We start from the raw sequence: 13496 nt of genomic DNA on the forward strand, positions 1-13496 counted from the left end.
AAAACGGTTGCACAGCACTACATTGGAACTACGAACAATAGTCAGCCATTTTGGCTATAATATAAGGAACAAGGAACAGACAAAGGAGGTAGGGCTGACGTCACAATTGTGGTCCGTTCCTCCGTTTAAGGTAGCACTTTTTCTTGCGGTAAGTGGAAAACGACCGTAGACCGTCCAGTCCAAACCATATACAAATAACTAACTATCTCTTGTTTTGTTTTCATTCCGTCTTCCGTCGGTGCGTCGGTAACATGGCCAGTACAGTAAAAGTTGGCAGGTATACACGGCCAGTACAGTGAATGGTAATAAACCACCACGCAAAAATAAATCCGTAAGATATTAAAGACGTCCGTAAAACCGTAAAATAGTATTAAAATCCGTAAAACTTACGGACAATCCGTAAAAGTTGGCAGGTATGTATATGTATAATTTTATTTTAGAATTTTATGTCATATTAGAAATCTAACTGCACAATTGCAAAATATCTATTTTCCCCCATCTAAATTTACGAAAAAATAAAATTGCACATAAATGCTGCTTCAAAACAAATATTTTTTTCTAGAAAAATAAAGTAATTTTTGGTAAAAAAAAAATAGTTTTATGAAACAGCATGACAATAACCATTTTTTCCCCCCCAAAAATGTATGTATGGATATCTATGCAAAATTAAATCTTTGAAAAGTCATCATGGAGATAAAAAAACACTAATAGAAAATGCATGTTATATATTTAAGTGTAAAACATTTCAGATTTATGGAATTTTAATAAAATAAAATAAGGAAGGACCTCAAAAAAGTAAACCAGAGTACATGAGAATGCAATGGCGTTAGTCACTGCACTATCTCACAGGTCCTTGTATTGTACCCTAGCCCAGATATTCAAACAAAGGGGGAGGGGGAATGATACACACATATAAACAAGTATTTTCAGAACATGTACTCAACACATTATATAGTATTTACAAAGGAATGAATTTTATACTCTAATCTATAGTAAATGGTGGTGTAGTTGCTTATGAAAACAAAAAAAAAACAAAAATAGTAACTTCTAAATGTCATTACGAAGTGTACCATTTTCTCATGGTTATCTAACAAAACCATTACAAAATTTATTACAAACTGAGACCAAGATGTGTCTGTGAAAAAGCATGGGTTATGTTACTTTTATAATAAATCCATGTAAAACTACATCCTTAACTGCCACCACAGTGAAAATAATATATCTGAACGAATACAGAGCTTCAAGCCAGGAGACACTCAATTGGTTGTTGTTAGAATTATTATTATTCACCTACAACAGACTTGCGTCATTTTAACTTCTCTTTGCAGACAGGCAGTATGTGCTAAAAGAAAAAAAAAATAAACAATATATTACACAGAATTATCTCTATCAACACGAGGGGGGAAAAAAACAATTGAAGTTATGAAGGTAGAGGAAATCATTACACTGAAAACTCGGAGATCAAACTTTCTTCCAACACGCCACACAGTTGGTTCGTAACTCTTGCCCTTGCGCTTACACAAGCACTAGAGGACAAAATCACACTTTCGTCTGTGTTACCGGACAGCTTTCGCACGTTGTTACAGCAATCGCAAAATCACTCCCATTGCACGCATCCACACAAAAAACATGCACTCATCTGCGACACTAGCTGTAAAAATTACTATGTAATTGAAACCCATTATGCAACCACACAATTGTCTTAACTCTCAAGACGACACTGTTTTTGGGCTCACCACTGAACATTAAATAAGTCATCACCGTTACAAGAAAATACAACTTATTTATTCAAATGTAATCACTTCCTTTAATATGATCTCAAATCAAACCAATCTCGTCAGCTTATTTCACAAGAGCATGGATCCGTCAGTTTTTTTTTTTTAATTACTTGGAAAATTTTTTGTTATTCGGACATAATGATACTACATGTTTAAAAATATGCTATACATAACTGTTTGGGCACAATTTACACAGCACACACCTATTTGATAGGCATTTCTAACACACTGCCAATTCTAACATCCTTCTTCCATTGAGATGTACAACGAAAAATAAAGTAATAACTTAACTGACAATTGCACAACACATACAAAAAAAAACTATGACAAAAAATTTGATAGCATAAGACTTGAAGCAACAAGCTTTTCCCATACCAATGAATATTTCTTTTCTGCGAATTTACAAATACGGTACATTATGCCACAAAATTATTCTAAAATATTTATATATGGTACATTCTCCACATTGCTCCAAGATTCAGTTTTTTAAACCAACATTTTCTTGTAAATAATAATTATGCAAGTTGAGATATATTTTAAAACAAAATTATTTACAATGTCTCTTTCAATTACTCATACAAAAAATGTGCAAAATATAAGCAATTTGCTCTCATGGTGTTTCTTACTATGTAGAATTCAATTTCCTAAATCCTGAATATTCATTATAATATTTACAAATAAAAATTTTTTTATAATTAAATTTAAATGTGTTTAAAAATACAAAATATAAATTAAACTTCTAGCCCTTGGCAAGTACTCAAACATTCTCACCAACATAAATAAAAAGATACAAATTATTAATTATCAATATTAAATTTTGAATCTAACTACAAGAGAACAAAATAAATGTACAAAAACACAAGTTTCAGAGTTCCAAATGTACACAGTTCGAAACTTTAAATCACACACAAGTCTCGCCAATACAAACAAAAGTTAGATGTTATAGTCTGTCTCTCATGCTAGTCTCAAATTTGACATTTCTCAAAAGTAGTGTATGGTCTATTTATCCTTTAGCCAAGGTTGTTATGTTGACAGTGTGTTAACTTCACGTGGTTTTTAATGTTTGTAAATAAAATCATGTGTTGCTTTGCAAGTGACGTTCAGGAAATGGCTACGACAGCAACTACTCTTTTAAAATGTCAAAACTGAGATAAGTTACAGAGTCTGACTTTACACTGTTGTTTCCATACATTATTGAAGTCCGTTCTACATATCGAAAGAAATTTTTTGAGTCTGCAACATTAACCTCGTTTTAAGAATTATGACATACCAAATAAAACAGAAAAAAGTGAAATGCAGTACACTTAACTATCACGGTATGCAGATAGAAGGAACTGTGTATTATCGATCATAGCCTTTTTCATACATATTAGAGTGCAATATGGTTTTTATAAAATATTCTACAACCATATATTAAATTACAAACATGAATCAATTACAGTATTATAAAAGTGTTTCCTTTCAATTAGTATATGCTTACATTATTTTTATTTTCACGTCAGTTTAACTGTAAAAAAATTAAGTACGATTCTTTTCTGAATGTTTAGGCGTTGGCACAAAATGTGCTATTCTATTTCGCTTAATAACAATTGGCATTAAGTATGAATACAACTTGTAAGTGAAAAATTAAACATCCAGGAAATATATTAAATGTATTTTATTTAGTACCAAAAAGTAGTCAATATTTCAAAAGATTCAATCTAGTTTTGCATTGCCTTTAATTCTATGAATCTGAAGAGTTGAAACGAAAGTATACCACATCTTGGCAGTTTGTAGAAACAATTATTAACAGGGGATGAATCCACAAGATACACAGAAAATTAATAGAAACAACATTAACAGAAAAGATAAATAGTATAAGATTTTGCACTGTTCTTCAGGATGAGGCAACGTTTTATACAATGATTTACAACGTTTACTGGAAGCAAGGAAGCAAGTTTATATCTACACATGGGTGAATAAAAAAAGCTGTACTGAGCACGTTGGGCTGGTCATTTCCAGTGCGGAAGTGTTTCGATTATCTTCCAGTGATGGTCATGTAATCAACAATTCTCTCCCTTAGAAATAATATTAACAGTTTATTTACGGACACTATAATCTAATGTAATAGAAACATCAAAACCATCAACATTAGTGCCCAATTAATAAATTTGCCAGCTCAGTTGATAATTTAACATTTCAAAATTACAAGAGATTATTAACAATCAAGTACGTACCCTACAAAATATCAGGCTAATAAAAAATTCTTCAGTAAGTGACAGGTTATACAATACACGAACCAACATTAACAATGCTGTTAGTCTTTATCCGGGAGACATGTCAGATACGAACATTTCACTCTATTGAAACGATACCAATCAGTTTTCAACATATTCAATACTTGCAACTTGCAAATGTGTCAAATGATAAAGTACAGCTGCAAATTATCACAAACAGCCATGAAATAAATTGCGATGGTTACTGCAAAAAGTGCGTAATTTAATCGGATCGAACAAGCTCTCCTAGACGCTAATTTCCAAGATCGGGATCGGTGCAGTGTCGGCTGGGACCATTTCGGAACGCAAGTGAAAACCCTGCAACGCAAAGCGATGGTCGATAAACGTGCGGCGGGAGAGAAATGCGGAAGAGAACAACTTCTAGTGGATCACAGCAGAAACCGTGAAGAGACACATCCGAGGACATAAGAGTTCGCAGATCACCGCCGGAACCTCCACGGCCGCAGGGGGCCGAGCCCCCAGCGTCAGCCGCGCGGGGGGGCCGGGGCGGGAGGGGGCCCGCTCCCCTCGTCGTCGTCGCAGCACGCCCCCTCCAGCACGGGTAGTCACAGCTTCAGCTCGTTCGCTATCTTCGACGCGATGTTCTTGAAGCCGATCGAGGTGCCGGAGATACGCTTGAAGCGCACGCCGTTCAGCGACAGGCGCGGCAGCTTGCACACTTCTATCTCCCACTGGACCAGCGAGTCCGTGTTGGGGTCGCCGTGCACGCACAGGAGCAGGAACCTCTCCCGCTGCTCGTAGTCGCAGTTGTTGGCGTCCAGAACCTGCGGGCACGCGTCACCACTCCAGAGAACAGCCAGTGCTCGATGACGCACATTCCCCGTGGACATTGAGACACATCCACTTCTTTGTAAGTACACACGCCCATTAGAAGTTATTTACTTACTTGACGTGGCAAAAAAACTTAATTTTGCATGCAAATACAGTAGAACCCCTGTCATACACTTTTCAACGGAGGGCACAAAAATGGTGTATGATGCGGGAAAGTGTATGAAAAGGGAATGGCAATAATGAAATTTTTTTCCAATCCTGCATATCAGCACAGTGCCAGATTAAACATAAATATATATGTATAAATAATTGCATTATATTAATGAAAGATATGAATTCATTATTATATTATACATATAATAAAACCACCAGAAATGTAAAATACAGTCCATAATCAAGTAAAGCTGACATGAGAAACAGTGGCCTTAAAAAATGTTATGAAGTCCTTTCTTGGATGGGGGGAAAAGTCACCAAGACTAAATTAGAAATTAAAAAAATTAGGCTATTGTAAAAAAAAAAATCAGAAATTTTTGCTTGTTTATTACATTTTACAATCAACTTTATGCAACAGAACAATTTTCAATAAAATTTTAACTTGAGAAACGTAAAATTCAAAACAATCCAATCGTAAAAAAACAACAAACGGATATATTCAGTTCAAAGATAAACGATTGCACAAAATATGAGATCCGTGCCTTGGTAAAGCACGTGCACCATTTTCATGATCATTTCTTGTTTGCGCCACTAGTCTCGCTTGGTGCTGGCCATAGATGCTACTAGCGAAGTGCACAGTCTTCCTGATACTATCCATATCTATGGTGTGATAGTTATTTTCTTACGTTTGCAAATGTAAACAATGATCATTTTTCAAAATAAAAGCATTAAAACTGAGTTTATAAGGAGGAATATAAAAAAAATTTGTGGATTTTAGGACTTTTCCGCTTCGTAAAAACGTATGAAACGGGAAATTAATGGTTTTATAAGTGTATGTTCCAGGAAAGTAAACCATTGTAAATATAGTACTTTCGGCGGGACCAAAATTAATCGGCCTATGACACGGGAAAATGTATGAAACGGGAACGTATCATCGAGGTTCTACTGTAATTAGTACATATAAAATAATGAAAGCACTGGTGTGATATTATAAATACAAATGGTAAAGTATAAATTCAAACAAATTAAATTTTTTTTTAAGTACTCAGTATTCTATATTAATATAAAAATTTGTATAAAATATATTCAATTTAGTAAAATAATAGATAAATTTTAACTAATAACGATATCAATAACTATTCTGAATGTTTATTCTAATTTATAAATTTTAGTTATTTATTAAATATTTATAATGCAAATAAATTATACATACAGGGACATAACCTCTCATATATACCTCTAGCCTGGCACAAGTTTCTCTGCATGCTAGTTTTATGAAAGGACAAAAAAACTAAGAAGATTCAAAATACATTGCATAGGTACCTATTAGTTTTTTTTTTTTGGGGGGGGGGGGGGAGAGAAGCAAGGGTAATTATAGTTATGGATAGATTGTACTGATAAAAAATTTATGCTTACTGACTGAAATCAATACACCATTACCTTTTTCCATTGTAATGAGTACCAGATTCCTATCAGTTTTAAATATTAAATGATTATCCACGAATTAGTGTGAGTTGCTACTACAACCATTGAACGAAATTTTTGCAAGACAAATTGTCATATTGGGTATTAATGGTATTTTCAAAATTTTTTCGTAGATTTAGTTCTAAGTCCTCTTAACATTTTGGCAGGCTACCATTGGGCGGGCTGGAGGTCACAGTGCTACTCCAGGCACTATGGAGAGGGAAGTTTCTGCTGAGCATCTGGCCTGCATTACTGGCATTTTCATGGGCATCTGCTGACGTGTTTATACTGTCAATTTGCTCTTGATGCAGTTTCCCTGCAGAATGGGCTAATCAGACAGCAGCTGGACCAACAGACAATTGTGCTTATTCTATCGAAATCCTCTTCCAGAACCGAACACATGCAACGACGCATACATATTACGCTCGCTCCAGAATTTTGCCTCTCTCAGTTGCGAAATATTAAGTTCAGCAGTGATGTAATCAACAACTTCTTTCTCTTGAACTGACACGACACGAAACGTGAAACAAAAGAGAGCTTTGGTTTTTTTGTATGTAGGTTTGGCAATTGTTTTCAGCATATTTCTAATACCTACACTCATTGTAGTTTACTTTCGTGAAACAAACCTTGTTCGTCGATGCACACTTTATTCTTACCACTGATTATGTCACGCAATTCCCGCTGCAACGAAAGTGGGTCACTTTTAGGACAGACGCCGGCGACAACTGGAGACGTCATGATATGATTTTTGTTACATGAAGTTTGCTCGAGTATTTGGCTGTATAATATATCATACTCTTTTTTAATTTGATGATTTTTTTTTCTTGATTATGGTTAGATCATGCTTAATTTATCTTGCATCAATAAGCAATATCTTAAGCAACATATTCCCACTTTTGTGATCATCCACTTTCGTGCAAAGTGACTTTAGAGTTTTAAGTAATTTGTGAAATTTAAAATTACCCTTGGAAACATAATCTTGACTTACTGTTTCTTTTGATCACATCTTTTTGGGAGAAGATTAAAGACATTCATGGAGCCTTTTTGTATGACGTCTAGAGTTATTTCATCATTCTGAGGCAATGAAAACCCCATAAATTCAGCGCGATCAGCAACAGACATATAAATGATTGGCTCGAGCACACTACTAATGATGCTGAACAATCGGTACAAACATTAACGGTGAGCGCTCGGACATCCGTCAGCTACGAGTACCTGCCTCTACAAGTAACAACTTCGAGGTTTACAACTTCGAGGTTGTTTGGTTTGATTGAACAACCTGAAATAAAACATTCTCTGACACGTAAAATGCTCTGTGTTTTTCTTAAAGAAACAGGAACCTCACACAAATGATGCATTTGTAATTATAAGCAATTTACCTTACAGCCCCATTTCTTGGGTTACCACCTTGCTTTGTCCCTATTTATACTTATCTAAAAGGTTGATAGGTTGGTCTGTAAGGGTAGGAAGTCATCAATATTGTATGATGCAACCCATTTTAAAAATCTAGTTATACAGGACAGTCTTAAAACAGAATATAATCGTCAAATGTTAACACACCCCAAAGCTAAAAAAATTCACATATGAAAGTGCATCTTAGGAGAATCCAATAAATTTTTTAAGTCTCCTAAAGCGCAACGATGTCTTGCTGCAGCTTAGAAAATTACTGGATACAAAATGGTTTGAATGATTAGGAAAAACTAACCTTCCTGATTTCAGACATAATCTCGTTGGGATCTCGAGACGATGTTGTCTTCATACTCCACGTGAATCTCAACGAACGAGGCTTCACTTGATCATCATTGACTGTACCACTGCGGAAAAACGCTCACTTCAAATGACGTTCTAAAGCTATATATACTTTACACCAGATACTTAACATGACGATAGTACACAGACATAGTATCACATGCAGTTTCATTAAATACATCAATAAATTAGCATGATAGGTACACTGATTATAGTTTACACGAAGAAAATAAAACACATCACATATTCTCACATATCTACTTATACAATAACTAATAAGTCATTAAACTTCCTTGCTAATCTGAAATATGTGAGCTTTAACTTGTATGCCTTAGAAATTCACTTCCAAAACAATTTGCAAAAAAAAAATTGAGGGATATGTAATTTCCATAGTTTTCATTTACGAATTTGATACAACTTGTTTTGTCAATTTCAGAGGAAGTACAGCTCTTTAATTTTTTTCATCCGTACTTTTGAAAAGCATTAGTTCCAAATATTTACAAGTAGTTAGTCAATGTATTATTAATCATATATGAAACATTGGGACCTTAAATTGCTGATTATTGCAAATCAAGATATACAAAAATAGACGAAAAAATTATTTTATGTAACATTTAAAGGTGACTTGAATTGCAATAAAAAAAAAAATATATATGGGCAAATTCACTAATGTAACACCAACAGTTACACACGGTGTAATTTTTAAATTGTAATATAAAACAGAATTGAACGAATGTAATAAGTTGCATAGAAAGTTTGTAACCAAATGTATGGACCAAGCAGATATATAAAAAAAAACTATATTATTGTTCATGGTTAGTAGTCTTTCGTGCAATAAAAAACTAAGAACTTTTAAAGGAACCCTTTACTTCATCATTTTCACCACTGTCATGCAGTAGAAAACTATTTGTACTAAGACAACATCCCTTAAGAAAATTACAATGTGAAATAGAGTTAATGCAAAAAAAAAAATAATAATTTCCTTGGTTAGTTAAATTTTTATAGATATGCTGCTATTGTCCATAATTATCTCTGGAACACGTATATAACCAAAGCATGTATCTATCAGAAATTTGAGGCCCTAACATTTAATTAGATCACATTTACATTTACTTTATAAGTTCAAAGAACGACAGTAAAACACACATATTCAATCAGTTCTAAAGTGAGAATATGATAAAAAAATAATAATATCTAATTGCATGGCCCAAAATGCACCAATTGTAATGTGTATGCACAAAGCGTTGTTTTCTGCCAAGTAAGGAAACAAAAATAACGTTAAAATTCCAGTATTCATCCATTAAGGAGTTTTTAAGGATTCTTGGTGAAATTTAAAAAAATTTAAGAGCCCTTATTCAATTAGACAGATTAAGAACTGTTTAAGGATATTAAGGAAAATGTACGAACCCTGTTGATAATAATTACAGACTAAATGACACTGTGAATAGTTGGTGGGGAGGGGGGGAAAGAGAGTCTTTCAGTAAATGCCTGTGTGTGTAGACATCTAACCTCGGTAACTAGCAAATTCGTTGTGTCCCCATGTCGCAAATAAACTTATAATATGGAACTTGGGGACACCAAATTTTAACATAGATTTCTTCAAAACAATGCAGAGTATGATAATACCTACACAAAAAACATCCATTTTTGAGAAAAATGATAAAAAAAATTTCCCTTAATAAAATTTAATTATAATTCTGTGACATTTCCCCTGATTTGGGAGAAGCCCGGAAACTAGCCCGTGGCTCCTAGACAGGGGCAAAAACAGGAGCTAGCCACTGACCATACAAGAGCAAAAGTCTCACGGACGCGGGGAAGTGACTACCAGTTACATGGTTGCAAACTGCCTCCCCAGAGAAAAACCACGGGGAAACACCAGGAAAAGTTATTAACTACTACATTACCCCTCTCTTGCCTTATCGGCAGGTTGCCAAAACTTTTCACCCCACAGAAAATGAGGAGGAGGGGGGGGGGGGGAAGGGTCAGGGGGTTTCAAGTAAATTTTTGAACATTGGGAAGGAAGCATGCACTTTGCGAATAAGTTCATAAAATATCAACGTCACAGTATAGCATCTGCACTCATTATTAAACTATCACTTAAAGGAGATAAAATAATGCTGGACACAATAACATTTAGAAATTCTGGGAATGTTTCACAGGTGCCAACACAAACATGCAAAAATATTTTTAAATGCAAAAATAAATATATCATGTATGTATAAAATAAGATAATTCATGCATATACTGGCTAACTATTCTAAACTTAAATAAAAATTTATTATAAACGAAAAAAAATGCCACCCAATACCGATTCAAACGAACTATAAATAAAAAGCTTTGAGCAGCAATTAGATATGCCACAACTGAAGAGTACTAAATGCGAACATTATGATTTATGCCTTGCTCTTAATGAACGGAGAAAAGAATATGTATTCATTAATAAACACAAGTGTGGCATACCATCAAGCTGACCAAAGCCCATCATGAATAACAATAAGGTGCAGACATACCCAACTAAATGTTTAGGGACCGGGTCCAGAGGTCTGAAATTTAAAAAAGAAACCACATCTAAACACATGAGCAAACACTATAGAAGTTACAGCTGGAAATAACAAACACTGTAAGACAAATATACTTTCGCAAAAATAAATAAATAAATTGTACAACCAACTTTTGTGACCAAACAAAATGTGTTTCCAATGGTGGAAAGTGATGTACGTTGCAAGGTCCTATGAAGTCCATGCACAAGCAGGTAGGTTTCAAACATCCATGGATCTAACTAATCCCACAGAAGAATTAGGTTTATGTCCATTAACTACAGCAAATTTGTAAAAAAATAATTTTTATGGCGATAGGTAAAAAATTTAATCAAAACTAACTGATGCTGCAACAGTTTAATAGCAGTTTTACTAATATGCAGTTTTATATTTGTTTTTCGAGAATAATAATGTACTTTTCTTTAATCGCTAGATGTTTTGCAGTAAGTTAACCATATTTTGAAATACATAAAATGACCTACAAGTTTTACTTTTGAATAACTTTTTAATAGTTGCTAGGTTGAGATAAGAAGTATACAACACAACTCCTTGAGGGAAAGTGTAAATTGAGGGACAACCCTAAAACTCATCTAATACATATGTACCTAATTTCCTGTATGTATTCATTCTTGAAAAAATACTTTATCTTAACATTAAAGAAAAATGCCATGTATGCCAGCCTACTAATATACCATCAATACTTAGTCCATGCCCACTATACAACTAATAAAAACCACAAATAACTTAATTTACTATTGAATTAATTAATTATTACTTGTATTATAATGATGAATAATAAAGGTAAACAAAAGTGAGGATTTAAAGAGTTTCCGAAAGAGAATTTGCACCAATATTTTTAATTTTCGTTTAATCTGTATTTTAGTCCATCCCATGTAACTATTAAATAAGTTTTTGACACAGAAATATTATTTTGTATCACTTAAACAGATAAAAAAAAACAAAGACCCAAATGCTAGACAGCAAACAGAACTATCGACGTCGCACACAGATACCACAAAACAGTATCTATCAAATATAGTTCACTCATCAAGAGACAGAACGCGTGCGCTGAATGCAATGGGCGAGCTATCGATATCAATACTCAACTATGTGCACACACTCTTTAATTGCATTAACCTTACCAAACATGATGCCAATCAGCACTGACTACATACATTTTCATCCCAGTTACACAGCGACGATAGAACAGATAATAGAAAATTGTGTCTGAAAGAGAATTTACACATGACAACTTTATCTTCTTGTTAATTAACTAAATAAACAGTGATTTCCTAGCAAATAACAGATGTTCACGTTAATAAAACACTTTCAGAAAAAATGTTTAGGGCAACTTTGACATGAGAATAGCGTACAGCGTACATCTTGTGGAGAAAATGGTGGGAATGAAACATTTGATCATATTTGATACGAAATTGTATTGTGCTAGTACACTTTAAACATGTTTTTACATTGTATACAAGACGTGAATAGCAGGAAGAAAATAATTTCTGTGACGTAATTTGAGGGAAAGTCTTGCATTACATTAAATGATACATAAACGGGACTTCCAGAAAATGATGTTAACTGCGGGAATAATGTAAATACCAAGAACACAAAAACGGGGTTTCACTGTATGTGTTGCAAATGTACACACAAAAACACACCATTAGATGTATGCTGAAATTACATTAGGTATTATTCAATATAGCAATAAAATTTAAGTAAGAGCTAAGCTAAGGGCATATATACATTAAAAAAAAGTAATTTGGCTAGATTCCAGATATAAAAAAAGTGCTGAACAACATTGAATAAGCATTAATGTAGCAATAAAGCTTGGGCTAATTATTGAAATGTACTATTTCTTATGTCGTAGTTACCATTAAAAACCCTTTTAAATCAATGTATACCAAGCATTAAAATTAGGCATGTGCGAGAAAGACTTTTTTGAATTCGAGACGAGATCGAGAAAGCAATTTAAAAATTCTCGAGAATCGAGTCGAGATCGAGAAATCTGTACTTTAGTTAACAGGATAATATGATCCAAAAAAGTAAAACTCAATAATCTGACAAACATACATAATTATTCAATAATTTTATTAAGTATCCATAATTGCAATTGCAATTACAACTTTACCTTTACACTCAACAGTTTATTTGCCTACTGTCGTATGTAAACATACGTTATTGACTCCATAGTCTATACAGTTTCCTTGAGCCATGGACGGTACTTGATCATGAAAGTCTGAACATTCGCCACTATCGATATGTCACTATCGATACGGACCGCAATTTAAACATCATGTTGCTTGTTATATACTGCTGGCCGTGTGTATAACCTAAGGCCATAAAACAAAATGCAATCGCAGAAGAATTCTGCAGTCATGTTTATATTTTTATTTTTTACCGTACCGTTTTACGTTGATACTTGATATTGATACCGAAAATGATTTATTTTTTACTTTAATGTTGGTTTTATTAACGGAAAATAATCATTTTCTTCTGTAATTTAATGTGATAACCACAGCACAATTCATTGTTTACGTTTACCGTTTCATGTAGTGACTTGTGAACGGAAGTTGTTCGTTTTTAACTTTTTAATAATTTATCGTGTATATTATCGTAACAAGTATATTTTATTTTATTCGATCTACGTTACGTTGAAGATATGTTAATTATTTCAACACGCAACGCAAAATGCTGCCTCAATATATTATATTACCTAACCTATTTCTTTTTTACAAAATTCTCGAAAATTCCGAGCCAAAAAA

General features: G+C 33.7%; 1 protein-coding gene across 9 annotated transcripts in view; it reads right to left on the bottom strand.

Annotated features, from left to right (window-relative positions):
• Positions 1 to 710: 710 nt before the first annotated feature.
• Positions 711 to 13496, bottom strand: part of LOC134539163 (serine/threonine-protein kinase MARK2) — a 282821-nt gene continuing 270035 nt past the window's right edge. For all 9 annotated transcript variants that reach the window (XM_063380927.1, XM_063380930.1, XM_063380934.1 and 6 more), the window contains 3 exons: positions 10702 to 10734; positions 8148 to 8256; positions 711 to 4818 (listed from right to left, as the gene is read on the bottom strand). In XM_063380927.1, coding sequence (XP_063236997.1) covers positions 4600 to 4818; positions 8148 to 8256; positions 10702 to 10734 — 361 coding nt within the window. In that variant the 3' untranslated portion in view covers positions 711 to 4599. The remainder of the gene's footprint in view (positions 4819 to 8147; positions 8257 to 10701; positions 10735 to 13496) is intronic.

The sequence above is a fragment of the Bacillus rossius genome, chromosome 14 (assembly GCF_032445375.1).
Source record: "Bacillus rossius redtenbacheri isolate Brsri chromosome 14, Brsri_v3, whole genome shotgun sequence".
In the NCBI taxonomy this organism is placed as follows: domain Eukaryota; kingdom Metazoa; phylum Arthropoda; class Insecta; order Phasmatodea; family Bacillidae; genus Bacillus; species Bacillus rossius.